Raw genomic sequence first — 26,353 nt, 5'->3', positions numbered from 1 at the left:
TCAGGGGGAAGGGTGAGTGAGATGACACAAAACTGTGTAAGTCAAGTCCTGGGCACAGGCTAGAGGCAGGCCGCAGATGTATCTCAGCATTTCCAAGCGGTCTGAGCTCAGCGGGAAACAAGACATGGGATTCCTGCTCTTCAGACCTGCAGGAATTTCCCCCCAAAGTCCTCAGATAGATGCAGTGTGACTCAGAGTCGGACATAGTGGTTTGGGGATATGTGACCGCTTTTGTCAAAACTCACAGAATAGTGCACGTGGGATGCATGCATTTCACTGGGAGCGGATTTTGCCTCGAAGAGAACAGAGCCCGAAACAAATACAGTTGGTGAGATGCCATTGAAGTGTTTAGGGATGCGGTGACCCAGCATCTGCCCCTTATTGGGAAAGGCACGGGCGAAGCTGAGTGGCTGGCTGGCCGGCTGGCAGGGGGAGGAGAGGCCGTGATAAAGCAAAGCAGAGTAAAATAGAGTCTCAGCGGACATTCGGCGGATGCACGGTGAGAAATGTGCAATTCCTCCAACTTTCCTGCAGGTTTGAACACTTTTATAATAAAAGGTTGGGCACTCTGAGAAGTGAAGAGAACTATGGATGTTAGTCATCCACAGCTGGAAGGTAAAAGGCCTTACGTTTTGTTCCCACGGCCTGAGCTAGCAGCCCGCCCTCCAAGTCCACAGACTCCTGCGCACCCTGGCCCTGGGCAGTGCCCAGGGCTCTAGTACGCAAAGCTCGCCTTCAGCAGGGACAGAGGGGCATGGCTCCTGCAGAGCCCGCAGCATGGCAGGATTTGGGCATCTCCCAAACAACCAAAGCCCTCCGATCACGGAAACCCCTCATCAGACCCTCAGGCGCTGTGCCTCACCAGAACACTCCGGTACATGGGGGTCAGCCTTGAGAATGTGATGGCGTTGATGACAGGGATCATTTGCTGGGGACTTTCTCCCTACCAGGCACCGCAGGAAGCACTTACATCTATCATGTCCTTTAACGTTCAAGTTAGGAAGCACGTATCCCCATTTACACAAGAGAAACGGCTCAGAGAAGTTCAGGGACATGTGTCTAACACTCAGCTGCCAGATACTGAGCGGGGAAGCAAAGTTATGTTTGACTCCAGAGTCTTGGAGCCTAACCACTGCCCTCCTCTGCTCCATAAGCCACTCACCCCATCCCTTCCACCCTCCTCCCCACCCCCTCCCCCAGAGGCCCGTCACAGACAACTTGCCTCTGCTCCAGCCTCAGAAGAAAGTCTGACGTGGGCCCAGAGTGCTCCTTAGAAGCCAAGCACCCCACTCCTGGCCCCACGTTCCTGACCCCCTGGCCAGATCTACACCCTGAGGTGGGCTCTTTTCCCCAGCGCTCCCGGGACACACACCCCACAACCTCCTGACACGCTCCAGCGAAGCCACCCCACCGTCATCCCTGCAAACCCCTCACCTCCATCCCAGCATCGTCAGCACTGCCCTGACCAGCTTCCCTGCCTCCTACAAAACCCAAACCAAGACAACCTAAAAACAGCCTATCACCTCTTTAATAGAACCACAGAGCTAAGGAAGACCAGACAACTAGGAGCCAGCCTCCTTAGTTTTTACAGGGGAGAAAGCAAAGACCCAGAGAGGGGCAATGGGTGGCCCAATGTCACACAGCACGCCAGCACTGAACCTTGTCTCCTGGGACTGGTCGCCTCAGGTCAGGGCTGGATAGGGCTGAGTTGGGTTGCAGGGCCGGGGATGGTGGTGGATGGAGCCTAGAGACCCCTCTGGAGAGAGAAAAATTAGCTCCTATGGCCAGGGAAGAGAATTGCGAGGCCCCACAGTACCAGCCAGGGGACCCTGAGAGAGCTGCTCTCATTTTATAGTTAGGGAACCTCGGTCCCGGAGAGAGAAAGTCACTGTCCCTGGAACCCATAGCTACTTCTTGGCTACATGGAGGCAGGAATCTGTTTTTCCCGAATCCCCAGTGTCTTTTCCACTCCAGCCCCTCCATTAGCTCTGAAGGATCCTGAGCCACAGAGCAGGCTGAGCTAGGCCTCTCCCATATCTGAACCCAAATGCATGCCACCCACCAGTGCTGCCCAGGCATTCTGCCTTTACCAAGTCCCTTCCTAAAAGTCACAGAGCTGGGCTACGTGCTGGGTGCTGTGGGGGCTATTGGCAGAGGGGCCCCCACCTCTACAGCCTCTTGCAGGGAGAGAAAAGGAGGAGCTACATGAGCCCAAAGGCCACCTGCCACCTCCCCCCCCCCCGCAAAACATACTTGCTTTTCAGCCAGGCCTGGTCCCCAGGGACCTCAGAGCCAAAGGCAGGGTCCTGCCCTGGTTGCTGCAGGCCTCAGGCTGGCCCCAATCAGCCCTGGATCCTGGACTGGAGGGGGAGGGAGGTGGTGGGGAGTCACTGCGCTGTGAGACCCAGGTCCTCCCAGCCAGAGCCAGGCTTGGGGCTGGTAGAAGGAGACAGAACAGGAATAGGAGAGTAGAGACACACAGCCCCCAAGCAGCCCCAGCCGTGCCAGGCTGACCATCCCCTCCAACACAAACACCGGGCCCCTGGCTCTGCAGGAAGGGGGCATTTTTCAGAGATGACATCAGCTCTTAAAGTTTTATGTATCCTGCCTACCTCAGCCCAGAGAGCAGAGTCCCCAGAGCCTGGAGCTCGGTGAGGCGGGCACCAGCCCTGGCGTGAACAGCACAGCACTGGCCTTGGATGCCACAGCAGTCCATCCACAGGAAAGATGGACGCTCGGGTGGCTGTCCAGTGGCCTGCTCACCCTGAGGACACAGCCCTGCTTGCCTGGGCACTGCACGACAGATGCAAGAGGAAAGAGGATACCAAGCTCCCAGTTCCCAAAACACACCTCAGGGCCGTTGCTCAGGCTGTTTCCCCTGTCTGTTCCCATGCTTTCCCGGCTCCACGCCACCTAGCCGACACCTCTGCAGACTTCAAGTGTCTCAGGTCCAATGTCCCCTCCCCTGTGAAACCAGGCCCACCTCCCTGAGCCTCTACAGTGTCCTGTCCATCCTTCCATTAGAGTCCTGATTCCCCCCACCCCCCCACAGTGTTTAGAACCACTTTCCCTCCCCCCAACTCCCGCCTTCCTCCCCCACCAGACCTTGAGCCCCTGGAGGTCACAGGCCAATCCCATTCCACTCTGGCAGAAAGAGATTAATCAACCACTGAGGGCAAAGGGGCACCCAGTTGAGAGAGCCCCAGTGAGGCTCAGTTAAAGGCAGGGGAGCTGGAGGTGAATGGGGTGAAGGGAATCACACTGGGGGACCTGGGCAGCCAGGATGGGAAGCCACAGGGGCTCAGCCTCCAGGGAGGGTGTTCTAGCAAGCAATCTTGATTGAGTGAGGGAGTGAGGGAGTGAGTGAAGGCATGAATGAATGAAGGGTCCAAACAAAGGAGGTAAGGTAGAAAAACCAACTTTATCTTCTGCCGTGAATTTTCTCTGGCAGCAGGGAGAGGTGGGCACAAAGAGAAGTGCCTGCAAATGCTAATCCCCCCCCGCCACGCCCACCTCCAGCTTCCCAAGCTAAGGTGTGTAGAACGGGGCACATCAAGACCAGAAGGGGTCAGGGGGCCCAGATCTCTGCCCCTCTGCCCTCCCAGGGGGCTGACTGGATGCCCCAGGGCCCAGGGCCAAGCTGCCCCTGCAGCTGACTCAGGCCCCACTGGCCAGCTCAGCATTCCTGCCCTCTCCACTGAATGGGGCTATTGAAGTTCTTTGTAGGGGGAGGTTGGGCCACTGACCACACCCCCAACCAGAGCCTTCCCTGCGCTGTGGGCTCTGCTCTCGGGGGCAGCACACGCCCTGGGGTCAGTCTGAGAGCGCTCTGGCTGCCACCACTACTCTGGGGGTGTCTGGGACACAGGACGATCCCAGGTAATCCGGCTTGGCTGCACCAGAGAGAGGGTCCCAGGGGGAGGGCATCGTCCTGACCCTCAGGACTGGAGGCCCCGGGATGGCAATCCTGCTCATGATCCCCAGCTTGGGGAGAGGTCTGTCCCCCCGCCCCCCTGCCACAGTGATAGGTGGGGTGCTTCAGGGGATCTGTGGGTTGTCTTGCCTCCCCCATCAACCGGAACTTCCCTAAGGCAGAAGTGGTTTCCCCATGTGATCAGGGCCTCTCACAGGGTATGGGCTGGGTATCCCCCCTCAGACAGGGTGCGGGGGTGGTTTGGAGCCTGGCGCATCCGACCTGGAGCGCCACCCCCCCCCAGGCCCCGTGTTCATCTCCCCCTTAACCATACCTGGTGCTCAGCCTCGGCGTCTGCTGGTGGCTCCCAGCGGAGCAATGGACCAGAGGCCCTAGCTGAGCCAACGCTGCTCTAGATAAAGCACCCCACCTCCTCCGCTCCTCCTCCCCTCCTGGCCTTCGCCCCCAAGCTGGGATCCAGCCCCCCAGCCCTGGCTGCGTGTACCTCCACCTGTCAGGTGTGCTTTTTCAGGAATGGGGGAGGGCCGGGTGCCATGAAGCCAGTGCGGGTTGTCACACTTTGGTGGGTGCTACTGCTGATGTCCAGGCTGGGGGCCACCAGGAAGGGATCCCCAGAAGAGGCCTCCTTCTACTATGGAACCTTCCCACTTGGTATGTCCATTCCTCTGTTGGTCTGTCCGTCTGTCTGTCAGTTTGCCCACCTTGGCTGGCTTGCCAAAGACTTTGATGTTTTCGTTTCCTGACAGGTAGGATGGGAAAAATAACTCCACATAGTTGTTTTAAAATACAAGTTCCTAACAGATTTTTTTAAACTTACTATACAGACAGTGAATGTTAATCAGAGCTAAAATTGTGCAAATGAATGTTTTAAATGTGTTAGGTCCTCCCCTGCCCTGCCCCACAGGCTCCCACTCCTGGGGAGACCAGGGCAGGTTGTGGGGAGGGGACCTGCCCTGTGGCCCAGGAGGCACAGCCCAGAGTCCAGGGGCTGGGTGGGGGGGGGGGGGCGTGGGAGGGGGCCCAGGGCCCAGCTTAGGGTCTCTACTTGCAGGCTTCTCCTGGGGCGTGGGCAGTTCCGCCTTCCAGACGGAGGGAGCCTGGGACCAGGATGGGAAAGGGCCCAGCATCTGGGATGCCTTCACTCACAGTGGGAAGGGAAAGGTGCTTGGGGATGAGACAGCAGATGTGGCTTGTGATGGTTACTACAAGGTGCAGGTGAGTGATAGGTGTGTGTGAGGGGTGAGTATGCACCTAGCTGAGGTGGACAGTGACATAGGAGGGGGGCCCGGGGAACAATGTCAATCTAGTGCTCTGCTAAGCAGCCCCCATCCCACTGCAGGAAAAAGGGGCGGGGCCGTTGATGACTGGGAATTGGTGGGCTGGGGGGAGCGGGGAGAAAGGAAAGCAGGGCCCCACCTGAACCAGGGCCTTACTCCAAGCGACGGGCAGCTGAGCAGCTGATACCACGACCCCAGGATCTATAAGCCACGTGGCCTGAACCCTTGGTCTCTGCTTGTGAATTGGCCCCTGTGGAGGAACTCCCTCTGCTCAGGACCCATTTCTCCTCCCTGGGCTGACTTCTTGGGGGATTCATCCCCCAAGTTTATTAGGAACACCCCAATGGACACCTCAAATCAGCCCCCTATCCTGCATGTATTTGACTCTTGGCAGGAGGAAGGAGCTTTCACACCTATTGTATAAGTGAGGAGCACTGGCCCAGGCCCCCAGCAGGACCCCGAACCCCCACCCCAGAGCCCTAGATGACCCCACCCTGCCTCCCACCCCTGTCTGCACAGGAGGACATCATTCTGCTCAGGGAGCTGCACGTGAGCCACTACCGATTCTCCCTGTCTTGGCCTCGGCTCCTACCCACCGGCATCCGAGGTGAGATGGGGCAGCCCCTCCCAAGCCCAAGTGTGGTCCCTTTTGGCCATGTTGACTCTGTGGGGACACCACAGAGTGCTGGGGAGGGAGAGCATCCCCGGAACATGGCAGCAGCCCTCCCAGGTTCTTCAGGCAGCCGGGCACCCATGCCATCCCTCAGACCCGGAATTGGGCGGGCTGGGGGCTTCTTCAGGCCCCAGAGAGGCCACAGGGCCCAGCAGCACTGCACTTCTGAAGGCTACGGCCCCTTTTATTTCACCTTCAGCTGACAAGGTGAACGAGAGGGGAATCAAGTTCTACAGTGACTTCATTGATGCCCTCCTGAAGAGCAACATCACCCCCATCGTGACCTTGCACCACTGGGATCTCCCGCAGGTGAGGCCCAGGGGGCTCAGCTCCGCAGGGGGAGCCTGCCTGGGGAACGGGGCTTGCCAAGGTGGGGCAAAGGCTGGGGTCTGGACCCAGAGATGGGAGGGAGCCAAGAAATCTGACTCACCCATGGAGGGACATCGTGCTGATTTCACTGATGTTTGTAATAGGTGATAAGAGTGGATTTTGGTTTTTCCCAAAACATTTGGCCTAAAAACAACAAATCAAACTAAAAAGAAACCTCTTTTGAGTAAGATGTGATGAAATGGCATAATTAACGAGTTTGAGCTGCATCACCTGAGCACAGCCCCGCCCCCCCCAGGCAAGTCCTGCTAAGTCTCAGGGTCACTGTCGGACATCACTATTCCAAGAAGCAATTTTTCCCTTCACTCGGCAAGGCCCCACGGAGATCACAGCCTACTGGGAAAGGGGCAGTGTAGGTGACTCTCTGTGACACAGGCCACAGGAGGTCAGAGAGCAGAGATGTGGCCTCAGGGGGTTGCTGGGGATGGGATGGGGTCCCATCAGTGCTTTGAAAGGTTGGGGTGCATGAAGTGGAAGGGGTGTTCTGGTTGGAGGAGCACAGCAAGGGGGCAGAGAGGGCATGGCAAGTGATTGGGTTAAGAGTCTGGGGAGCAGGCAGGAGTGGGAGGGGTAGAGGTGGGAGGTGTGGCTTGGGGCCAGGCCCAGAAAGCCTTGGCTGCTGAGCTAAGGTGACCGGGATCATTCTGTGGGAAGGTAAGCCGCCAGAGGCCTCTAAGTTGGGGCTGGGGGCGTAGAGCCGCCTTGAGGGAGACAAACTGGAGACCACATTCCAGCTTCTTCCCTGCTTAACTGCTTTCACTCACCGGGCCCTTTAGCATGCCCTCAAACCCACCCGGGAGAGCTCAGTAGGCATTCTCAATGGAATGCTGAATCTTGGGAAAACCCCACCTTCACAAGCAGTTGGCTTTGGTTGGAAGAGTCCTCCACTGAAGAAGGCAGAACCCATGCTCATAATAGAGCTTCTAGGGTTTCTCACGTCCGCACGGCCCTCAAAATCCTAATCGGAGCTTCCATGTCCTGCATCATGTCTTACTTCTTCTGGATGTATAGTCGAGGTTCTTCTCCCAGTAGCAGACCTCTCTGCCTTGGCCAATTTTCTTAAATATTTAATCTATCACATTCCTTTTAAGCAAGAGAGTCTTGAACTTTCTCTGTCCCCTCCCTCCTGATTGTATATGTCACATAGCTTGTCCCCACTGATGTTGCTTCACGGTTCATCACTGGCCACCATCCTCGGGTTGTAACACCCAAGACCCCACATCTTTGCTCTGTTGCTCTCCACAGCCTCTGTGGTGGTCGTCACCCTGTTTCTCCCACATACTGGGCCTATCGACTCCAGAAGTCTTTTCTAGAGACAGACCCTTGGGGATAGCTGCTTCTCTCTCCACTCTGTCTGCAGCTGCTCCAGGTCAAGTACGGCGGGTGGCAGAATGTGAGCATGATCAGCTACTTCAGGGATTATGCCAATCTGTGCTTTGAGGCCTTTGGGGACCGGGTGAAGCACTGGATCACTTTCAGTGATCCTCGGGTAAGCAGGACCCTCCTCCAGGTGGGAAGCCCCCCTTCCCGGACCAGAGCACTCCTACCCCGTTCTCACGGGTGCTGTGATGCCCGCTTGCCATCCCTGCAGACAATGGCAGAGAAAGGCTATGAGACGGGCCGCCACGCTCCAGGCTTGCAGCTCCCCGGCACGGGCCTGTACATGGCAGCGCACCACATCATTAAGGTGAGGTGGGTCCTTCTAGGAGTGAAGCTGGGTTCGGGGTGGAGGGACACATGCCAATGTCAGTTCAGCCTGCCCCAGGGGTCTGAGCCTGAGCTCAGCCCTCTGTGGTTCTAGCATATTCCACACCTTCGCACCGTTCACTTGCATTCCACGAGGCCCTGTGGAGGCAGTGCCCAGTCACCCGGTGCTGGCCGCCACCACCGAGACAATACAGTGGCTGCTCCCTAGAGCTTACAATCCAGTCAGGGGGATGGAGTGCATGCGTGTGAAAACTTGTCACTGACAGGTCTCAGCAGCCTTGTGAGGAACGGTGACAGGAGGAAGGGGCGGGATGACAGTGAACTAGGGGCTGAAATCTTCAATGCATGAGCAGCAGTAACAGGGTTGATGAAGGACAACAGTAAGAAGGGGTTAGGAGTGTTTGTCTCACGGCGTGGACTTCTAAGAACCTGGGGTTTTGGAAGGAGAAATAGTTTGCAAGCAGTAATAAAGAGCAAGGCGGACACTAACCACTCCAGCAAGGTATGTGGGGTGTGACAGAAAAAATGGCCCCTTCTAGGGAGAGCTGCCGTGGAGGCAGCCAAGCTCAGTAAGGGCTCGGGAGGGAAGGAGACAGAGATGCTGCAGGGTGACTCATGAGTTACAAGGCTGCTGGGAACGCTTGAGCCGGGGGGAGGGGATTGGGTCACAGTGCAGGACACAGATGAAGAGGCATGACAGCATGGCCCCAGTGGACTTTCAGCAGAAGGGGGACAATCTGATCAAGTAGGAAGTCAGGGGCCCCTGAGTGACATACTAGACTCAAATTCCTGTCAGGGAGAGGACTTCCTCATTCTTTCTACATTTGGCTTATCAGTTCTTATGCTGTGAATATTTTTTTTAAAGATTTACTTATTAAAGAGAGAGAGAGCAAGCAAGCAGGGGGAGGGGCAGAGGGAGAGAATCTCAAGCAGACTCCCCGCTGAGCGGGAAGCCCGATGCAGGGCTCCATCCCATGACCCTGAGATCACAACCCAAGCCGAAATCAAGAGTCGGACGCCCAACTGACTGAGCCACCCAGGCACCCTTTAAACTGTGACTATTTAAAGGGCAGAGCTCTGAAGGCCTCAGTGGGTCACTGATGGAGAGTATGGAGAGAAGGCAGGTCGGCACATTTTGAATTCCGTTCTCAAAACTGTTCCAGATGCTTGGTATTTTCCAAACTTCCTAAGCACCTATGGTAAAAGTACTGCCTAGTGACTACAGAAGACAAGCAGGAACAAAACAAGAAACTTTAGCAAAAGTCTTCAGAACAAGAAATCACACAAAGAGGTAGTTTATGTGTTTGTGCCAGAATTAGACCGTTTCTCTACAGAACAAAGAACACAGGTGTCTCTGGAGGTCAGAGGGAGGGAGACAAGCGATCGGGATCATCACGGCTGGACTCAGGGAAAAGATAGGACTCCAACAAATTGATCTCTCGTCAGGACAGAAGGAGAGAAATGTGCCAGCCAGGCACCTCTGATGCACCCCTCCATTTTCAGGCCCACGCCCAAGCCTGGCATTCCTACAACAGCACATGGCGCAGCAAGCAGCGAGGTGAGCCCCACCATCCATGCGCTAGGACCCAGCCCTGGGGGGGGGGTGTCATTTGCACCTGCCACCCCCCTGTCCTTTCTTTTAAGGTCTGGTGGGGATCTCATTAAACTGCGACTGGGGGGAACCCGTGGACATCGATAGCCCCAAGGACATAGAAGCTGCCGAAAGATACCTACAGTTCTGCCTGGGCTGGTTTGCCAACCCCATCTATGCCGGAGACTACCCTCAAGTCATGAAGGACCGGATAGGTGAGCCAAGTCATATTTTTAAGCTACAGGCACCATAGCAACAGTACTGAGTGCAAGTGAGGGGGATGGAGAGGCAAGGAGATAGAACACACGGGGCTCGGGCGAGGCACCCAAGGGAGAGCAGCCCTCAAGGAACTGAGAACTGCGTATCTGAATTGGGGAGAGGGGAGGAACAACTCCCAGACAGATCCCCAGACGTGGCGATTGAGAATTTCAGGACCCAGGGGAAAGTAGAGCCATTCTCCGGGCTGCTCTCTTTTCTGTTCTGCTCTCTGGTCTCCTTCTCCCTACTCCACTCCCTTTCATGTGAAGTAGGAGAGAGAAGTCACAGACACAGTCGTGGGCAGTGCCAGTTCTAGCGCTGGTTCTGTCACTTGAGAAATGCTTTCCAAGTTCTGGTTTCCACAATGTCAGAGAAAAGAATAAAGACGCGTAGAGCTCACAAGGCTCCATCAGTTTGGGTGCCTTTAAGGGCCACATAACAGAAAACGCCAACTAAAATGGCTTGAAAAGTAGGGAATTTATCACCTCAAGTCCAGAGTCCAGAAAAGGATGATCCAGGACCTCAAAGGATGTCTTTGAGGACTGAGGCCCATTCCATCTTTCACTCTGGCACCTTTAGCCAGCCCATCAAACCACTCCCTACTAAGGCCACAAGATGGCTGCAGCAGCTCCGGGCATCCTATCTTTACACATCAACACCCAGAGGCAGAAAAATGGAAATTGCTTGGTAATATCCGTTTTTAAGAACAAGGACAATCTTCCCAGAAAAGTCTCCACCCACAACTTATTTCCCTTCAAGGGAAGTCCTCAAGGGACGGAACTGTCACATGCCCCAGAATGTCCTAGACCACTGGGACTAGAGCCTCCTCAGAGGCTGGGGGAGCCAGGACTCTCTAAGGAGGATGAGAAAGAGGGAAAGACAGCCATGGGACTATTGACTGGGTGGGCAACCACCAGTGTCTGGCCACAGGAATCAAAGTATTAGCTCTGTTTATTTAGAGGCAGCAGTCTGCATCCCCCTATAAAGAGAGACAAGGGTGGCATTGACATAGGTTACAATCTCACACAGCAAGGCTATTTTGGATGTTTGAAGAACTGTCAACATTTTAAAAATTCCCGTTCTAAAGCACCATTTATCAGACTTACCTGGAATAGGAGCAGCAGGTTCTAATTCCAACTCAGCTCTAACCAGTGACTCTGGGCAAGGGGTTTCACCTCTTTGGGTGACATTTTTGTCATCTGAAAATGAAGGATTAGACAAATAATCTCTAAAAATCTCTCGGCAATAACCAGTTCTGTGACACGTCTATACACATAGGTTTGAAATCCTGAGAATGAGGTCTTCAAGACGCCCAGGGAAAAGCCCTCAGGACAGAGCCCATGCCCCTGCCCTGCCCTGCAGTGCACAGCCCATCACTCCCCTGGCATTCAGCCCCGGGACCCTCAGAGGCCGTGGCAGAAGCCACAACAGGATGGCATTAAAGAAGCCAAATTGATATTTTTTTAAAGATTTTATTTATTTATTTGACAGAGAGAGACACAGGGAGAGAGGGAACACAAGCAGGGGGAGTGGGAGAGGGAGAAGCAGGCTTCCGGCCAAGCAGGGAGCCCAATGCGGGACTCGATCCCAGGACTCTGGGATCATGACCTGAGCCGAAGGCAGCCACTCAACGACTGAGCCACCCAGGCGCCTGAATTGATATTTTTCTTTCAAAGATTTTAGTTATTCATTTGACAGAGAGAGCGAAAGAGCACAAGCAGGGGGAGCAACAGAGGGAGAGGAAGAAGCAGGCCCCTTTCCGAGCGGGACTCGATCCCAGGACCCTGGGATCATGACCTGAGCCGAAGGCAGATGCTTAAACATCTGAGCCACCCAGGCGCCCGCCAAATTGATTATTTGTCATAGAAGAGTTCTTGGGCTTCAGGCCAATTAATTCCAGACCCCACCAACTCCAACTTTGTAGTAATTCAAATGGAAACGGGGCTGAATTTTTCCTGCTACAATGTGGGAAGAAGGATCCTCTGCACAGTTAATATTGTCTTCAGTGAAAGCATTCTGCCGGAAGTCTTCTACACAAATTACTTTCAGGCATCTCATAAGCACGATGTACGAACATAGTTCTAGCCCCGTGCTGTCCAACAGAACTTCTAGTGATGGTGGAAGTGTTCTGTATCTGTGCTGTCCAATATGATGGCCTGTAGTCATTTGTGTCTATTTAAATTTTTAAAAATTAAAAATTCTGTCGTTCAGGGTAACTGATGCATCATCTAATGGTCATGTGTAGCCAGTGGCCAGTGTATTAGACAGTCCAGGGACAATGCCTTTTGGTTTTCAAGTTACTGAATGTCACTGAAAGTAATAATAGGTGAGGATCTCAAAGTATTTATAATAATACAAGCTTTTCACTCAGTTAATCTAAACCAATAGCCTCTTTGGAAACATGTTTATGGTTATATTTAAGAACAACTCCTACAAATGTTACTTTTCTTTACTCATTTAAAACCTTTTTTTGGCATAGATAATACGAAGGTTTTATGCATGTTTCAAATCTTTTAAATTACAAGAGAGTACAAGATGCAAAGTCAAGCTTCCCTCCCCCTCCGTCTCCCCACTGCTCCCATCCTCCCCCTCGGGAAGCTTACTTCCCGAGATGGATTGTGCACGTGTGAGCAAAATCACTGCTGCTCCGTGTGTGTACTTGTTACATGCAACACTCTGCGTCTTGCAGTTAAACATGCATCTTGGCATTCTTTCCATGTTGGTATATAAAGTGCTGCCTCTTTCATTCTAATGACTGCAGTGTTGTACAGATGGATATCTGATCATTTATTTAACCAGTCTCTCCTGATAGACATTTAGTTGTTTCCAATCTTTTGCTACTTAATCTATGATGAAGATCCTTGAACACACATCCTTTTACACATGCGAGTAAAATGTAGGATAAACAGATGTGGAATTGGCCAGTGAAAGGCCATACTCTTTTACAATTTTATTTTATTTTTTTTTTAAGATTTTATTTATTTATTTGAGAGAGAGAGAATGAGAGATAGAGAGCACGAGAGGGAAGAGGGTCAGAGGGAGAAGCAGACTCCCCGCTGAGCAGGGAGCCCGATGCGGGACTCGATCCCGGGACTCCAGGATCATGACCTGAGCCAAAGGCAGTCGCTTAACCAACTGAGCCACCCAGGCGCCCCTCTTTTACAATTTTAAATGCTAGGACAAAATTTCCCACCACAGAGGTCGTACCAGCCTACGCTACAAAGGTGCATGAATGTGACTGTATGTCCCCCTACGCCACCGTCCGCACCACGAATGGCCTTCCACTTCTCTTCCCAGAGACAACCAAAATTACCAATTTTGGCTATAAGAAATAATAAAGGAATCCCAACTCCACTTTTTTCCATATAGCTACAAAATTGTCTGCATACCATTTACTGAGTAATCTATGAAAATATAACTTTTAAGCAATATAAACTTTTAACATTTTGAATAGTATTCAAATGTCAAAATTCCAGGTTAAAAAGCTAAGGCTACTTTTTCCATACAAACGAATCCCAAAGCCCGGGATCTGGATAACAGTTTTTATGTCAACATGCCAGTATCGTCATGGCATGTCACAGCAAAAGGACTGGGAGAAAGCCAACTTTGTTAAATTCTATTTTTCTCTCTCAATAGGAAAAAAGAGTGCAGAGCAAGGCCTGGATATGTCAAGGTTACCAGTGTTCTCACGCCAGGAAAAAAGCTACATTAAAGGCACATCTGATTTCTTGGGATTAGGCCATTTTACTACTCGGTACATCACAGAAAGGAACTACCCCTCCCGCCATGGGCCCAGCTACCAGAACGATCGTGACTTAGTAGAACTGGTTGACCCAAATTGGCCTGATCTGGGGTCTAAGTGGCTCTATTCTGTGCCATGGGGCTTTAGGAGGCTCCTCCACTTTGCTCAGGTGATTATCACATTAAGCTATTTAATAAACATTTTTTTTCTTTCAAGATTTTATTTGAGAAAGAATGAGAGAGCATGCAAGCACACACTGGGGGAGGGGAAGGAGAGGGACAAGCGGACTCCCTGCTGAGCCCACAGGGGGCTCAATCTCACGACCCAAAGACCATGACCCCAGCTGATATCAAGAGGCGGACGCCCAACTGACTGAGCCATCCAGGTGCCCCCAGTGAACATTTCTGACCTCCATTCATGATCTGACAGCTTAGGCTCGGGTGCCTACATTTTTTTTAATGTTTTTATTTTAATTCCAGTTAGGTGCCTCCCTTTTAAAGTGAAACTCAGTGACCTCTACTTCAGAGGCTACTAGATACAGGCTTGAGAGACTAATGCCAACTATGAGTAACCATCTCAAGGTATAGAACCGTAGCTACAAATTCTCATCCCACATTTAGTTATTTGGCTGCCCTTCTCACCTGAAACGAGCTATGTGGGAAAGAACAAGACCTGAACTACATTTTCTCTATAATGATGAGTCACTGAGAAATGTAGTCTTTTGTATGAACTGGCTCCTGTCTACATTCACCTCCAAATAAATGTGTGAGCTGGCACCTCCCAAACGCTAAATACACTCGATTGGAACACGGCGGCTTGAATACACCGTTCCCCTATGTGCCTCAGACTCAGAAACCCACCTGTAGGTCGGAATTTTTAAGATATTCCCATGACTCATTTCAGACTCAGTACGGCAACCCTCCCATCTATGTGACAGAAAACGGCGCGTCTCAAATATTACACTGTATGCAGTTATGTGATGAATGGAGAATTCAGTACCTTAAGGGCTACATAAATGAAATGCTAAAAGGTGAGATACAAACCAAGATGGCCTTCACATATTTTCTACTTAATTTGGACTGAATTTGATAACAGCTGTGATTGACTAAAGCTTGTTTCTGAATCTCATAAATGAATACATTTAAAATTATCTTCACAAGGTTATTTTTCCAAGTAAGTGAAATATATTAAAAATGGAACAAAATGTCTTTGCAGCTATAAAAGATGGTGCTAACATAAAAGGGTATACTTCCTGGTCTTTGTTGGATAAGTTTGAATGGGAGAAAGGATACTCAGACAGATACGGATTCTACTATGTCGAATTTAACAACAGAAATAAGCCGCGCTACCCAAAGGCGTCAGTTCAATATTACAGGAAGATTATCACTGCCAATGGGTTTCCCAACCCGAGAGAGGTAGGACTAATTATTGATGTTACTTGTTCTAGATTTTTTTAAAATCTCTACATCCAACATGGGCTCAAACTCACGAACCCAAGATCAAGAGTCATGTGCTCTTACGTCCGAGCCAGCCAGGCGCCCCTCACTTGTTCTAGATTTTTGAAGAGCTAAGCAGCTTGGGGTGTGCAGTGTGGCAAGCCTCTCCCCTCTGTGGAGGAGAACAGGGCTGTGTGGGAACATGGGCCTTTGATTCTTCCCCTAATTTGTGCCACCTCTTTGCTCATTTGCTTAGAATGGGGTAAACATGCCCTAAAATTCAGTCCTCACTTCAAATTCACTCCCAACTTGCAGAGCATGAAGAACAAAGAAAGTTATGTAGTCCTGTTTGTTTTAGGTTATAAGAGTCAGTAGAGACTTCTAGTTAAATGTTATCCTAAATGTTACATCTTAATGCAAACAAATACTGCCTACTTACTCTTTAACATATATGGAAACAGGCAAATTAAATGTATAATGACCATAACTTCCACTTCTTTTCTCCCACTAGTTCCAAAATGAGATTAAAAATGATCAAACAATATTAACAATCCTTTAAAACATACCATTTTCAGTCACCTGTAGATTTTTCTATCCGTTCTCTATGTTGCTATTGATGGCAAGAAATAAAAATCATAATTTAGAATGTCTCAATAAAGATAACTTCTAAAAATAAATCTGAGTTGTTTACCAATGTCCTTTTAGGATGAGCCCAGTGGCACCATAAACAGTGACTCATAGGCATTCACCAGTTTGGCATTTCTAGAAAAGTGCTAGACTGTAAGTTCCTCAAGAATAAAGACCAGTTTTGTTTTGTTTTGTTTTTTCTGACTCCCTCACAATGATGCACATAGGTATTTAATAAATATTAACTAATTTAAACTCCAGGCAGATTTATGCTTTTTTAATCCCACATTATTTCAAAAATGATTTGGAACAGCAAAAAATTAGTCTAAGATGACATTACTTACCTAGTGGGTTTTTATTAGGTGGAGAGTTGGTACCTCAAAGCCTTGGAAACTTGTTCTATCAACAACCAGATGCTTGCTGCAGGTGAGTATATTTTAATTTTTCCCTTTGATAATTAAGGCACATAATTATACGTATAATGATGTTACCGAAACCTCAAAATGTGGATCTACCTGAAGTCAATCATTCGGAAACATACAATTAAAAATGAATTTTTTCCTTCACTTTGAAACAATGTCAAATTTCTGTTTTATAAGCATTTCAAATAATATTTTAAAAATCTACCACAAAAGAGATATTTTATCCTCCCTAGTTTTGATTCTTTCTGAAGCATACAGCCAGTTTATAAACCTATTTTGGTTACAGTGGGCTTTGCGGAAGGAGGGAAAAATGCAACCATATTCAAATAAAGAAAAGGCAAAGAACACTCCAGGTATTATATTCACTCATTCAGCAAGTAATTATTGAGCACTCACTATTAGCTAAGGGGTGTTTTAAGCCCAGCAATAAACCAAACAAGGTCCCTGAAGGCAAGGTTTCTGGTGCAGTAGGATAGAAAAGGCTCAGAGATGTAGAATAACAAAGATCCATCTACATACTAATGAATGCCAGCACACAGCATATGTTTCTTTGAATTCTGTCTTTCCCTAAGGGCAATCAGAGAAGTATACTTCCTGCTTTAACAAACCCATCTTTAATGTGGTATCAGAGGTGGAAAGTGCTAGATGGAACAAATCCTACCAATTCAGCTATTTTTTCCCCCAATTCAGCTATTTTTATAGGCCAACACTACCGTGCTCTGCTCCCATCTAAATAACCAGGTAATATTAAGGATATATATTCCTTTAAACCAAAATTAACTTGTATTTTATCACCTAGACACATGATGTAGAATTTACTGCTGAGTCTATGAATTCTGTGGGAACAGGGCCTCATGCCTTATTTATCATGGTAGTCAGGGTGGCAGGCACAAAACCTAGAAGTGGGAATTACATAAATGTCCACTACTATAATCATGTACATGAAACATGCTTATCACTCAACTCTTCAAGATTAATTAACCATGCAAGAATTGCCACACAAACTTTCAGTATGGAAACTCTTACACCTCTTAAGATACACAATAACATCTTTGAAAGGTTACCGAGGCTTCCCCACGATTTTTCTTTCACAACCCCCCCAGTGAAAATTACAGCAACCCTGGAACACGCCTGTTAGTTAATATCCTCATATGAATTTAGGGTAAGTATAACATACACTTAGACTTTATTCTAATACCTGTGGAAGAACCAAATGTAGGCATTCTTTACCCCATACTTTGTGAAATATTTTATAAAGCCCTCACATAATTTTTTTAGTAACATTTCATTCACCATGTTCTCTTTTAGAGCAACTGAGAATAATTACAAAGCTTGATGATACCATTTTCCAAGTTTTTCCCAATACAGCTGAATCTTTCAGGGTGAGGCTATATTCGCTGAAATGATGACATGCTCATTTGTGGTGTTTTCTCTCCCATTTCAGAGCCGCTGCTAAGTCACATGCAGATGGTGACAGAGATTGTGGTACCTACAGTCTGCACCCTCTGTGTACTAATCTCTGCAGTTCTCCTGATGCTCCTCCTGCGGAGCCAGAGCTGAGACAGTGTCACCCATTTTGTGGATTCATCTTTCATCAAGAATCTTCAGGATCTTCCTCCTTTCTCTGCTTTGAAGGTTTATATACATTTCTGTTTTCAGGCTCTGTGATAAATTTTTTTTTTTTTGGTCTTGTGCTGGGATTTAAAAATTAGAAAATAAAAGTAAGCATAAATGAAATAAAAATCACCTGTCAAAGCCAATGTTAATATTTTGCTATTAGGCATCTATCTTCACTTTGCAAAAAAGGAATCATAGCGCACAAACTGTTTTGATACTTGATTTTTTTTTTCCTTCTAAAACTCTGTCCAGAGGTGCCTGGGTGGCTCAGTCGATTAGGCATCCAACTCTTATTTTGGCTCAGGTCATGATCTCAGGGTCCTGGGATCAAGTCCTGTGACAGGCTCCCCAGTTATCGCAAAGTCTGCTTGTCTCCCTCTGCCCCTCCCCCTGCTCATACTCTCTCTCTCTTAAATTAATACATAAATCTTTTAAAAAATATATAAAAATAGGGGCGCCTGGGTGGCTCAGTTGTTAGGCATCTGCCTTCGGCTCAGGTCCTGATCCCAGGGTCCTGGGATCGAGCCCCAGGTCGGCTCCCTGCTCAGCGGGAAGCCTGCTTCTCCCTCTCCCACTTTCCCTGCTTGCGTTCCCTCTCTAGCTGTGTCTCTGTCAAATAAATAAATAAAATCTTTAAAAAAAAATAAAAACTTAAAAAAAAAAGAAAGTTTCCTTTGGAAAAAATAAATAAAAATAAAAATCTATCCAGAAAAATTACTTTATTGTGGAAATAACTGCCATCCTAGCACTGTCCTACACACAATGGACAGAGTCAATCATCTACAGATAACAATCCCTTCAGGTTCTAAATTCTATCAAGCAACTAGGAAAATGCATTATTAGGTGGGTACCAGGTAAGTGAGCACATACACTTTTCTGAGATAAACTTTCTTGCGTTAAATTCAATTAACCTCAGTGAAATACCTCAAAGAAATATTATTTAATATCTTTTCTGTAACTAGGTATTCAGGGTTTTTAAAATGAAGGTCCATTTTATTCTTTAATTATGCTAAAATGCTAAAATTAAATAACATCTATTTATTTGGGGACAAAACATGGCTTAAGAATGATATGAAGCATTTTATTCATTACCTAATTCTACTGTTTCTGAAACAAAAACAGTAAGACAGTAGAAAATGCTATTGCATTAATTCTCTTGGCTATCTCAAACATTTTAAAAAGGGTATTTACATCTCGGGCTTTAGCACTACAACTGGGCTGGGGTAAAAGTGTTTTGTTCTTTTTAAATTTTTATTTAAATTACAGTTAATTAACATACAGTGCAATATTGGTTTCAGGAGTAAAATTTAATGATTGATCACTTACATATAACACCTAGTGCTCAACACAAGTGCCCTCCTTAATGCGCATCAGTCACCTAGCCCATCCCCCACTCACCTCACCCCATCAACCCTCAGTTTGTTCTCTAATGTTAAAGAGTCTCTCATGGTTCATTTCCCTCTCTTTATTTTCCCCCATCCCATATGCTCATCCGTTTTTTTTTTCCTCTTAAATTCCACATAGGAGTGAAATCATATGGTACTTGTCTTTCTCTGACTGACTTATTTCACATAGCATAATATAGTCTAGTTCCAGCCATGCTGTTGCAAATGGCAAGACTTCATTCTTTTTGATGGCTGAGTAATATTCCATTGTATATAGGAATGAAATAAAAATTTCATTTTACCCATTCATCAGTTGATGGACGCTTGGGCTCTTTCCATAGTTTGGCTACTGTTGATAATGCTGCTATAAAATATCGGGGGGCTGGGGTAAAATTGCTTTTAACAGAACTTTGCTTTCAATGTCAAATCGACAGGCTCATTCAGGGTTTTTCTCTCCCATCAATGTTTTTGAAATCAAACTCTCTACCACATATACAGATTTAAAATGCAAAGACATTACCACTCAAAAAAATGTTTTCGTCTCTCTGGTTTTAGGATTAACCTGACCTATTAAGGTGACTACAGAAGGTAAAAAGGAAATTAAAGACTTGCGTTGCTCAATAACATCTGGTAAGCCTCTTGCATGATTACTGAAAAATAATCCATATTCCAAATGGATTAAATCAACATTTCTGTTGTAGAAAAAACTGAAACATAAGATACTTAATACATTACAAAGTATTTGGGGGGGAACACAAAGCGAACATACTACCTTACAGAGGACTCCATCAGCCGACTTCACTTGAAATGCACCTGGCTGCAGGTAACCAGGTTAGTAAAGGACATCCTTTCTTCCAGGCTACCATTCAATGTTAACTCAGAAACATCTGTAACCAGAGATCAGAACTGCTTACCAGCTTGCTGGCCTTTCTACTACATACTGCTGAATGTTACAATAATCAAGAGGTAATCTGAATGACATGTGTCTTCTACTTTGAATTTGTGAGACAAAACCCAGCAGGGACAATTCCTTTACATAGTAAACCCTTTGTGCACTGAAAACGTGATTAAAGAAAATACAAAGCAGATTTTTTTTTTTAATCCTGTATTTTTAATTTGGGAACCTACTGCTTTATCTTTGTGTCTCATCCACTGTGGTTAAACTCTTTTTCCCATCTTAACACATGTTTCAGAAACCAATTTCTACTTGGGACTTCTAGACACATATGCATTTTTTCCTCTGCTGAAGACTGTTGTATTTAAAAAATAAATGGTACAATTAACATTTAGATGAGATTATGTCCCCGTTCTTGTGGGTCAACATTTTGGTTTCCACATTCTCACCATTCTCAACAATCATTTGCGGAGTGCCCCCTGGGAGAGTGGCACTCTCCTGGACACTGATCTTCTCCCCTGTTCACTCCAAATCATTATTCTCTTCCCCATGACATTTCTTCTCAAGTCTTCCGGCTTTTGATCCCAATGTTTTACTCTACAGTATCACAACATGAGATATCTTGAAAAGCTAGTAATTGACCTAAGTGCTCAGTCCAATGAAGCAGAAAGTCTAACCTCTGAAATGCATATGATGTTTGGCAAGAATAAATCATGACTGGGCTTTAATATTTACACAGTTGGGTCTTTGAATAGCCAATACTGCTTACAACTGAGGGCCTCCTTCACCAGTGGGTCTTGCTTTGGGCTGAGGACTGAATAATTTCTAGATGAACACATCAAGAACATAAGATGGGGAGAAGAGGTTAAAAAGTTCTAGCCAAAATGGAGTATGAGTGCTTTCCCAAGCACGCAAATAAACGATTTCGTAAGAATTCCTATTTAAAAAAAAAAAAAAATTCCTTATTTTCATAGACGGAGTCATTGGAACAATGCATCAATAAATTGTTTTAACTCTAACCAAAGTAACTTTCACTCTTTTTTGAAGTAATCTGCATCAAAGACTCTAGAAGATACGTTCAATCTATTTCACTTAATCAGCATCATTGAAAAAGGTGTTTAATCTTGCATGAATTTCCTCATAAAACAGGTTTAAGCTTTACGTACTAAAACTTACTTTAAAACGGCATTTTCACATATGTTCATGGCTTTAAAACTTTATTTTTAATCATAAAATATAGGTCTTTAAAAAAGAAAAAACGAACCTGAAACAACACAGGTAGAGAAACAAAATACTTAAATTAGTGGTTCTCAAACTAGTTGCGCAATAGAATCCCCTGGAGAATGTTAAAAATTACTGATGTCCAGGCACTAGCTCCAGAGATTGATTTACTTGGTCTTGGTATTAAGACTTTAAAAAGCTCCCTAAATGATTTTAATGTTCACCCAAAGCAGAGAACAACCCCTGCCCCCATCATGCCACACCTCCGGGTTAAAACTTCATTGTACCCTTCCAGATATTTTCTTATGCCCCATTCTCCATTATTTTTTTCCACGCTTTTGCTACTGTAAACAATATCACACTTGTTCATAGGTCTTTTTCCACATGTCTGGTTTTATGTATGGAATAAATCCCTACTAGTAAAACTAGTGGCCTACAAAATGTATTTTAAATTTTGGTGGATATCACTCTCCACAGGAGCTGTACAACCTTACACTTGAAGCGGCAATGTGTGAGGCTGACCACCTCTTCAAATCCTTGCCAGTACTATACACCAAACTTTTTGATCTTTGCTAATCTGAGAGGTGAAAGATGGTATCTCTGGGATATAAATGTGCATTTCTCTTACTATAGGTGGGGCTGAGCACCTTTTATTTTGAAGATGACATCTGAATTTCCTTTTTAGTAAACTGTTCATGTTACTTGCCCATTTTTCTATTGAGTTATTAATATATTTTTCTTACTGATTTAAGAGTTCTTTATATACTAGGCAATGTAGCCCCTTTTCTGAACATGGCAGCAAATTAATTTTCCTTGTTGTTTGCCCCTGGTATTTTTTTGTCATGCAGAAATTTTTCTAATTTTATATGGTTGATTTTCAAGCTTTATACCCTCCAGGTTTCAATCACACTTAGAAAAATTTTGACTGATGGTTCTCAGGAATATTTTTCAGTTTCTTTAGGACTTTTACCGTTCAGCCATATGAAGAGAGAAGTTTCCATTATGCTTGAATCCAAAAATATTCTGGGGAGAAGAACAAACATTTTCTGGAAATAATTTTGCAAGGTATCAATCTCTAAAATAGAACTATTTATATAGTTCTGCAGTTCAACAACCAGCAGCAGTGGCTGACTATAGGCTTTTGAAATCTTTTCGGATTCTGTCTTAAAACGATCAGATTTGATTTTGGATAATCATCGCAATATCTGAAATGCAGCCATTTAAGAGCTATACGAGAGGACTGCACCATGCAATCCACACACCCGAAGATAACAGTTTATAGGTGCTTTTGCTGAAGGAGAAATACTCGGAGCCAGCTGATTACGCCAGGGGCTTGCACACATTCCCTGACTGACTTGGACCATATTTGACAGAACATTAGAAGTATCAACCCTCCTCCTGCCCCCCAGAGAAGACATTAGGGCAGAAATATCATCAATGAAAGAGTGCACAAAAGAATGAGCTGGAATTCCAACCTTATAATCTGTTTTTACTCCCTGTATCCCTATTGCTTGACCTCTTTTAATAAAAGTTCCTCTATCGAGGATAATGAGAAAAAGCACTCTTCCAGGGTTTTTTTTTTCCCAAAATAAATATGTTTTACACCTGTAGTTCAGGAAAATCCTTTAAAACTAAGCACGAGAGCTATCATATGTGCTAGTAAAGATTCCGTTTCTCTTCTATTGGAAGAACTTATCTGAACAGATGACAAGCCATCTTTACCAGATTTGTGGAAGCTCAGATGGTCTACAGGTGCGCTGTCACTCAGCTGCCAAACTGTTTTCACCTTCTTCTGACCACCACTTATTTCCACCTGCCATTTCTGTGGCTTCTCACTAAGGAAAGAGAAAACATCAAAGGGGAACAAAAAAGCCCGAGTTATTTCCTTCCTTTTTTCTTCATTTCCTTCCTCCCTCCATCCATCCCTCCCTCCCTTCCTTCCTTCCCTCCACACTCATTAGAGAAATCCTGATGTGAGAGGCACGGAGGAAGCAGAGACGAACAGGCTGCAGTTCTAAATTTTGGGTTTTGAGTCCGAACTACCTACAGGACACTGACGTTGGGCATTCACATCTAACAGGCATCTAGAAACACGGCCTGAAGCTCAGGAGCTAGAGACATGAGTTATGAATCATCATTAGCACAGAGGAAGCAAGGCCTTGAGTACGAATACAACCAGCCAGGGAAGACGGGAAGTAAGAAGAAAAGGAGGCAGAAGGTGGAGTTCTGGTGAAAACCCACATGAGAGGCAGGCAGGGGAAGAACGTGAAGAGAGATCTACTCTCAGTCTTGCAGGTATGCCAGAGAGAGAGAGGTAAAATTAAGACAGAAGCTACATCACAGAAATGAAGCAAGGGGATAGGTCCAAGAAAGGAATAGTGTTAAATGCCAAACAACCTTGTAAGTGCTTACTTGTAAGGAGAAAGAATTGGTGGGCCAGCTAATGACACAAGGGGCGAAAACATACTCTTTTACCAGAAAGTTGTCCACCAGATTTGGCAATTAGGAGGCCACTGGGGCCCTCTGCCAGAGCAGTTTCAAGGAATGACAAGGTTTGGCCGAGAGGGAACCAAACCGAAGGAGGGTATAAACAGAGTGGCTTGGGTAGAAGAGAAATTTCAAGTACATTGCATGCAGAGGGAAGAGTCAGGGAGACCATCATTGGAGGCAACCTCAGAGTCTATGTGGATGGCCAATCCGTCACCTTAGCCTCACAGCCCCCGTACCTCCCCAATCCCAAACCCTCTCGCTCCCACAGCCATACCCTTGGCTTTGTCATCATTGCCCTGATCACTTCCTTCCCAATCTGTCATTTCCCTTCTGGCTGTATTTTCTGCCCTATACTGTGAAGGAATTACAGATTGAGAGAAAAAATGAAAGACTAGAGGTCCACAGATAGAAAGAGAAAAGACAAAAGAAAGTCTGGGAGAGGAAAGAGGGGGAACTCCTATCAGATGACAATCACAGAGCAGGAAAGAGATGATTAAGGCTTCAGAGGTGGAGTAGCTCTTGGTCAGGAGATCCGCAGGGGAAGGACACAGAAACTGCCCAGGAATTACAGCCAGGCTTAAAGTATAATTTTTTTTTAAAGATTTATTTATTTGAGAGACAGAGAGAGAGAGAAAGAGTACATATGCACAAGTAGGGGGAGGGGCAAAAGAGGGAGAGGGAGAAGCAGACTCCCCACTGAGCGGGGAGCCAGACATGGGGGCCTAATCCCAGGACCCTGAGATCATGACCCAAGCCAAAGGCAGACGGCCACCTAGGCACCCCCCCTTTAAAGTATAATTTAATTACTGAATTGCTGACCTTTGATATAAGCTTTTTACAGCAGTTGGTCTGACTGGCAGCTGAAAAATGTGTTGCTCATCTAGAGGATTTTGTTTGTAGTATTTTACGCAGGATCTAAAAACAAACAAACAAAAACCAACAACAACAACAACAAAGGACCTCTTTTGGAAAAAAAAATGTCACTTGGAGATAAAGGCTTTCTGGTAATCTAAAGCTCATATGGGAAACTTTTCATCCAGTACCACTAACCAAAACAACAACAAAAGAGTAATTCCAGGGCCACAAAAGTAAACAAACAAAACAATGCCCCCTCCCCCGACACAAAAGTTAGGCTGCTTTTGACTCTGAAAGGAAATCTCATTCAATTTTTTTCTCCAATTTTTTAAAAATCAATAGAAGACATATTTCTCACAAATACAGAATATACTTAAGTTGAGCCAAAGTAAAGGCATGAGTGGGGAGAAAGAGGTTATCAGAAAAAGAAAAGCAAAAGAGAGACAATGATATAGCTTCCAAGGTTTTCAGACTCTGGCGAATTAAAGAGTTAACTCATTTAGCCTATTCATCTTTTTTTTTTTAATGATTTTTAATTATTTAACACACAGAGAGAGAGAGAGAGAGAGAGAGGGCAGGAACACAAGCAGGGGCAGTGAGAGAGGGAGAAGCAGGCTTCCCGCGGAGCAGGGAGCCCGATGCGGGGCTCCCATGACCTGAGCCAAAGGGAGACGCTTAACGACCGAGCCACCCAGGCGCCCTACCCTATTCATCTTTAATGAAAATAAATCTTTTAGATTCTGTAAACAACAACAATTTCAAACTTTTCCCTGTAAAACGGAGACAGATTCTGATTTCGGGAAAGGCCATGGTACATTTCCTTCCCCAGGGAAAAAGCCAGCCCTTCCCCCGGATGGTTCACTCATTTCCAATGTGAGGCTTCAAATACATGTAAGACACCAGCAACCCATGTAAAAGGATAGTTCCAAACTGTTTCTGGTCAAACTGATCAGCAGAATCTCTAAAATTATAGCAGCGCTGTTGACAGAGGTATGGTAATAATAGTTGGTTCCATTCAATCACCATATGGAGATCTAGCAATGATTCATTTGGCCCCAATGTATAAGGATAGAAAGAAAAGAAAAGGAAATAGTCATGAAGCACCTATTAGGTGTTGGGTACTTATACACAGGCCATCATTTAACCCCAACAACCAACACATGAGGTTATCAGTTCCTGTCTCTAGATGAGAAAACAAGATGCAGCAAAAGGAAACTTCCTCAGGAAGTCAGAAAGTGCTAGAGCCAAGTGTCGAACCTGAGTCCTTCTGAATCCAAAGCCTTTCCCTTGCTCCGACAGGGATTGAGAACCCTTCTGCTACTGTGAAGACAGGCTGTACAGATTCAAGCCTAACTGATAATAAAAATTGCACAAATTTCGGCTCCAGCTATTTCACAAGAGAATTCACGTTCATGTGACGGGAACAAGAGAGCAATACTTACTGTGTTAAAGCAAAGAGGAGCTCGTGCTGGGGCTTAATGAAAAGCATGCAACTGACTAATATTTCTAGAATATGGTGGAGTTTCTGAACACGGTACACCTGTTCTTGTATATCTACTGATGCAGTAATGAAATATTCCTGGAATGAAAAACAGTACAACCAAAAGAGGGGGTTAACAGAACAGAAGGTTGTTAGGTTCTGTTAACAGAAAAACCCTTACGAAGATTGCTATGCTTGCTAAACTTCAACTACGCTTGATCAATAGGGGGAATATGGAGGCAGCCAGAGAGAAATTTACCACCTTTCAATATTGTGCGTCCTTACTGAGAATGGTCTCAGCAAACTGTTACATTCTCTGGTCTAAACAAATCCAAGAACTGCCTCACCAAGGAGGC

At 46.5% G+C, this 26,353-nt stretch overlaps 2 protein-coding genes across 5 annotated transcripts in view; one reads left to right on the top strand and one right to left on the bottom strand.

Annotated features, from left to right (window-relative positions):
* Nucleotides 1–4,467: 4,467 nt before the first annotated feature.
* On the top strand, nucleotides 4,468–17,614 carry LCTL (lactase like). 3 transcript variants are annotated; one of them, XM_028100117.2, is made up of 13 exons: nucleotides 4,468–4,585; nucleotides 4,986–5,149; nucleotides 5,731–5,818; nucleotides 6,084–6,193; nucleotides 7,632–7,760; nucleotides 7,863–7,958; nucleotides 9,482–9,536; nucleotides 9,623–9,784; nucleotides 13,464–13,738; nucleotides 14,473–14,599; nucleotides 14,785–14,984; nucleotides 15,995–16,058; nucleotides 17,499–17,614. In XM_028100117.2, the coding sequence occupies exons 1-13, from the start codon at nucleotides 4,468–4,470 to the stop codon at nucleotides 17,612–17,614; spliced, it is 1,704 nt and encodes a 567-aa protein (XP_027955918.1). The 3 variants fall into 3 exon arrangements, with proteins under 3 accessions (XP_027955918.1, XP_087880997.1, XP_087880998.1); XM_088024871.1 differs by lacking the exons at nucleotides 4,468–4,585; nucleotides 4,986–5,149; nucleotides 5,731–5,818; ... (1 more) ...; nucleotides 14,785–14,984; nucleotides 15,995–16,058 and having other exon boundaries at nucleotides 7,671–7,760; XM_088024872.1 differs by lacking the exons at nucleotides 4,468–4,585; nucleotides 4,986–5,149; nucleotides 5,731–5,818; ... (2 more) ...; nucleotides 14,785–14,984; nucleotides 15,995–16,058 and having other exon boundaries at nucleotides 7,671–7,760.
* ZWILCH (zwilch kinetochore protein) overlaps nucleotides 17,222–26,353 on the bottom strand; it is a 36,260-nt gene continuing 27,128 nt past the window's right edge. For both annotated transcript variants that reach the window (XM_028100115.2, XM_028100116.1), the window contains exons 15-19: nucleotides 25,960–26,096; nucleotides 24,482–24,577; nucleotides 22,895–23,007; nucleotides 19,829–19,943; nucleotides 17,222–17,748 (exon numbers count right to left, since the gene is read on the bottom strand). In XM_028100115.2, the coding sequence (XP_027955916.1) occupies nucleotides 19,855–19,943; nucleotides 22,895–23,007; nucleotides 24,482–24,577; nucleotides 25,960–26,096 (435 nt within the window). In that variant the 3' untranslated portion in view covers nucleotides 17,222–17,748; nucleotides 19,829–19,854. The remainder of the gene's footprint in view (nucleotides 17,749–19,828; nucleotides 19,944–22,894; nucleotides 23,008–24,481; nucleotides 24,578–25,959; nucleotides 26,097–26,353) is intronic.

This window comes from Eumetopias jubatus, unplaced genomic scaffold (genome assembly GCF_037043125.1).
Source record: "Eumetopias jubatus isolate StellerSeaLion01/CBP00866 unplaced genomic scaffold, mEumJub1_p1.0 scaffold_7, whole genome shotgun sequence".
Taxonomy (NCBI): Eukaryota; Metazoa; Chordata; class Mammalia; order Carnivora; family Otariidae; genus Eumetopias; species Eumetopias jubatus.
This window is presented reverse-complemented; position numbering and strand designations above follow the sequence as displayed.

What these genes read in the sequence shown, in the direction of transcription:
- LCTL (XM_028100117.2), top strand. Translation starts at nt 4,468, where the DNA reads ATGAAGCCAGTGCGGGTTGTCACACTTTGGTGGGTGCTACTGCTGATG. An exon ending in CCTACCCACCGGCATCCGAG is followed by an intron (nt 5,819 to 6,083) that starts GTGAGATGGGGC and finishes TTTCACCTTCAG; the next exon opens with CTGACAAGGTGAACGAGAGG. An exon ending in AGTCATGAAGGACCGGATAG is followed by an intron (nt 9,785 to 13,463) that starts GTGAGCCAAGTC and finishes CTCTCTCAATAG; the next exon opens with GAAAAAAGAGTGCAGAGCAA.